Source organism: Octopus bimaculoides, chromosome 8, assembly GCF_001194135.2.
Source record: "Octopus bimaculoides isolate UCB-OBI-ISO-001 chromosome 8, ASM119413v2, whole genome shotgun sequence".
In the NCBI taxonomy this organism is placed as follows: Eukaryota; Metazoa; Mollusca; class Cephalopoda; order Octopoda; family Octopodidae; genus Octopus; species Octopus bimaculoides.
In genome coordinates this window covers 55,448,949-55,453,747 of record NC_068988.1, presented here as the reverse complement: position 1 = coordinate 55,453,747, position 4,799 = coordinate 55,448,949, and the positions used below count along the sequence as shown (strand labels likewise).

Sequence of the window (4,799 nt, the reverse complement as noted above, 5' to 3'; positions counted from 1 at the left end):
TCTAAACCAAGACAAATTAACAAACAATCACAGAAAAATCCTACCTTTAAAATCCAAATGGTATTAATTTCATCTTTGTCACTATGGCCAAATTTGTTGAGTAACTGGTAGTAGAAGTCAAGGGTATCATACACAGGATTGTTGGGCTGAAAATTAATAACAAAGTACAGTCATTTTAAGGGTTATCTAATAGGACTGACCCTTTAACTCTATTGTTTTCTAAATAAAGAATAATATAGATATTGTTATCTTTCAGTATGGTCATTTTTTTTTTTTTTGCCAAATAAACACACACACTATATATTCATTCTTCACTCATTTATTACTGTTCTTATTCTAACTGATGTCCATTATCCAGAAATCTTTCATCACACATCTATGACCTCTTCAGCGACACTTTCCATCCTCATGTATTCTTCTGCTCCACTTAGTCCATTCTATCCTTCTATGATGTGTGTCCTTATCTACGTATGTGTTTGCGTCTGTATTTGCATGTCTGTATGTGTGAGTGTGTGTCTGTGTGTCTGTGTGTGTCTCTGTCAACACAAATTCATAAACGTAATATAGAGATAACTAAGGTAATAATTCTACAGTGAGTTGGTTGACCTCTATGGAAACAATGGATGGCCGGCAATATCCCTACCTGTAGAGGTAGACGTTACGAGAGGGTACTGAAAAGTTCCTGGCTTTATAAGTATTGTGAAAGCCTGGTTGGAGGCTCCACCTTCTGAGTTCTTTTACAGGGCTTAGAAAAACTGAAGAACTGTTACAATAAGTGTGTGAATCTGAGAGGGAAATATGTTGAAAAAATCATAATTGATCTTCTTGTAATTTCTTTTACCTAAAGTCAGAAACTTTTCAGCACTCCTTCGTAGAGGATTTGTTGGAACCAGGGTTTACTCAATGCTAAGTAAGCTCAGACTAGCTATGAAGGATTAAAAGGATGTTGCATGTTGCCAAAAAATTATTGCAAGTTGCTGAGAAAGCAAGCCACTCCTCATCACAGAAGAGAGTTGGAGTGGTGCAGCAAGAAGTAGCATTGAGGAACATCTGGTCTAGAGTCATAACATCTGGCCAAGGGGTGCAACATCTGGCCAAGAGGTGTTACATCTGGCCTAGAGTCACAACATCTGGCCAAGAGTCACAACATCTGGCCAAGAGGTGCAATATTTAACTTAATAGTGATTGTGCTGTTGTGCAGAGGTTTTGTCACTTACATCAGTGGGTGGCCCAGGCTAGTTCTGGTGGTATGATGGGTGGAGCTGAAGCACCTAAAATGCTGCTTTCCTGCCTGATAAGAAATCGACACTTGCATTTGGAAAAAGAGTACAGCAACACTCTCAACACACAAGTGTTTTTCTTAAAATGTAATTTAGCCCAATTTTAGTCTTGATCCAGCAGATCAATGACCAAAGGTCACGACAGTTTCATTTATTTTACCTTTGGCCTATATCATCTAAAGCATTCTTTACTTTTAAGAACAACAGACTGTAATTTGAGAGAGATTTGGCTACTGTTTCTACCAAACTGAATGTTGAATAGAATCTGTCATTTGGTGGTGTGTGGAGGCGCAATGGCCCAGTGGTTAAGGCAGCGGACTCGCGGTCATAGGATCGCAGTTTCGATTCCCAAATCGGGCATTGTAAGTGTTTATTGAGCGAAAACACCTAAAGCTCCACGAGGCTCCGGCAGGGGATGGTGGCGAACCCTGCTGTACTTTTCCACCACAACTTTCTCTCACTCTTACTTCCTGTTTCTGTTGTGCCTGTAATTCAAAGGGTCAGCCTTGTCACACTGTGTCATGCTGAATATCCCCAAGAACTACGTTAAGGGTACACGTGTCTGTGGAGTGCTCAGCCACTTGCACGTTAATTTCACGAGCAGGCTGTTCTGCTGATTGGATCAACTGGAATCCTCGACGTTGTAAGCGACGGAGTGCCAATAACAACAACAACATTTGGTGGTGTAATAAACTAATAAGCAAAGTTATTTCAGTGATATATGACTAAACCTTGCTAGGAACCTTCAAAAGAGGTTTGTTTGCATTGAGAACTGTCTACTTAAAGTTAACAATATCCATGTGAAAGTAAAACAGTTGTTTTAGTTTAGATTAAAGATTGATGGGATCTCCTATCTGAATATAAGCATATCTCTATTTACCTGAGAAGGTAACCCACCTAATGGAAATATAAGACCGAAGAGATAATTTTATAAACATTTTATTGGAAATGTCTGTTTATGCCTGAAATATCTAGAAATAGACTGACAGACTACCTGCAAGTTGGCAACAATCTTATAACTCAAGAACTTGGCTGAGGGGTAACTCCAACTTTAACTTCAATCCTACCCCACTGTCAAGAAAGATATATACACTTAAATAAAGTGAGAATTCTATATCCATTAAAACATTGCAACTGTAAACAAACCAATAATCCAAATATAGAATACTCACCTGTTTTATTTCATGAGGATTTGCTGTCTTGGCATAGGTAACAACAAGATTCGTTAAAGTTGTACAAGCATTCAGCTTTTCTTTTTTACAAACGTTCTGTTGAAAAACAACAAAAGATTTAATTATAATTTGTCTTAACCGTTTAGCATTCAGAGTTCTCCGTGAAATGTAATGTTTATCTATTCACATAGATTTGAATCAGTTATGTTTTACTTTGTAACTTTGAAATTTCAATGATATGATTGTTTAATTTTAGAATGACATTGTAGGGTAAGTGTGAGAGGCAAGATCTGACCAGTTTGAAGATAAAACAGGTAAAATAATTTGGCCAGAAATGGTTGGTTTGAATGTTAAAGAGTTAAGGCAAAGAGTGACTGACGAGAAGCAGTAACAGTGCATCACCATTTATTTAATGTTTGTTTTCCATGGGCTGGAGGGTTTGACAGGAGCTGGCCAACCAGATAGCTGCCCAGCCAGGGAGCTGCCCAGCCAGGGAGATGCCCAGCCAGGGATCTGCCAGCCAGAGAGCTATCCAGACTCCAATTGTTTGCTGGGGCATGGTTTCTATGGCTGGATGCCCTTCCTAATGCAAATTGCTTTACAGAGTATGTTGGATGCTTTTATTTTGTGCCACCAGCAGTACAGTGATGGATTAAGTGGCTCAATGTTGAAATAAACGATACAGTGTTGATGAAAATTGCATAGTGTTGAGCTAACTGTTCAGTGATGGTCTAAATGGTATAAACGGTACATGTTGGGGTAAATGGTACAAGATTACTATAAATTATGTAGTGTTGGCGAAAATGATGGAAGTTTCTTCCTGTCCAAAGAACATGAAGAAGAGTAGCATGCCTTCAAGTGATTATATAAACTGATCCTTGATATTGCATGGCTTTTCTTCTTGTCTGCAATTAGTAGATTTAAAGTGAGAGTTAGTCCACACAATCTGATCCCACTCTTTAGACTTGGAGGTCTGATTACAGTGCCTCAACAGGTTAAGACAGCTGCAGTGAGCAGTAAGTTGTAGGTTTTACAATGAAGTGGCCATCTCCTAGGTGGATTGCGTTACAAGGCTGGAGAGCTCCAACTACCCTGGAGTTGCCAGAAGGGTGTCAAAGAAGACAAAAATATTTTGACACATGAGTTCACATCAAAAATCTTGCAAACAAAAACAAATTAGCTGGTAATCATTAAAATATTTGGTGAATTCTCTTTCAAAGCATAGTTTCTAACTCCTGGAAATGATAGTCTAATCAGTATGGAAAATACCAGTCATTATTTAGAGCAGAACTAAATAGAAAACTAGTTACATGTTAAACATTATTATTTCTATCTTTTACAACTTTTGCTTGTGCAGAAAGATAAACATTTATTTTAGCCTGTTACAAACACATGCTTCAAGTAACAATGCACAGAGTGTTTCTATGAACAAATAAAATATATCTTACCAGTAAATCATTCAGGATCTCTTCATCAACATCAGAATAGAGGTTCAGGTTGAGTAAAAAGGTATTCTTTTTCCAGTCAGTAAGTTTGGCCAAGTTTTTCACAACAGCTTTAATACATTTTTTCTCTCCACAGTTACTTAGGACATCCATATATATTATCTCCTTCAAAGCCTATTAGTGAGAATAATAATAATCATCATCATCGTTGTCATCATAATGATCATACTAATAATAATAATAATAATAATAATAATGGTTTCAAATTTTGGCAAAAGGCCAGCAGGTTTTGGTGGGAGGGGATAAGTTGATTAGATTAACTTCAGTACATAACTGGTACTTACTTCATCGACTCCAAAAGGATGAAAGGCAAAGTCGACCTCGGCAGCATTTGAACTCAGAACATAAAGACAGACGAAATTCCGCCAAGCATTTTGCCTAGTGGGCTAATGATTCTGATTGTCCAGTCCTTACATATTCCGATATATAATCACAGACATGAATAAGTCAATAAGTATAGGAACTAAATTCACTTATTGAAATCACAAGAATAGCTGTGCGGTTAAGAAGCTTGATTTGCAACTATGAGCTTTCAGGTTCAGTCCCACTGTGCAGCACCTTGGGAAAGTGTCTTTTTATCTATAACCAAAGCCTTGTGAGTGAATTTAGTTAATGGAAACTTTGTGGGAACTCATACTATATATATGTATGTATTGTATTCTATATACTGCTGTTATGTGTATGTGTATGTGTATATTTATATATATATATATATATATATATATATATATATATGCATAAAGTTCTTTTTTGGAACATTGAAACTCAAAACTATCCAAAGAAATTTTAACTCAGTATTTAACCACTATTTATTCACAGCTGTATCTGCTTCGAGTTTCAAT

General features: G+C 37.0%; 1 protein-coding gene across 1 annotated transcript in view; it reads right to left on the bottom strand.

Annotated features, from left to right (window-relative positions):
• Positions 1 to 4,799, bottom strand: part of LOC106876216 (uncharacterized) — a 105,688-nt gene that overhangs the window by 67,000 nt on the left and 33,889 nt on the right. The window contains exons 9-11 of the mRNA XM_014924684.2: positions 3,901 to 4,071; positions 2,453 to 2,548; positions 45 to 146 (exon numbers count right to left, since the gene is read on the bottom strand). Of these exons, the coding sequence (XP_014780170.1) occupies positions 45 to 146; positions 2,453 to 2,548; positions 3,901 to 4,071 (369 nt within the window). The remainder of the gene's footprint in view (positions 1 to 44; positions 147 to 2,452; positions 2,549 to 3,900; positions 4,072 to 4,799) is intronic.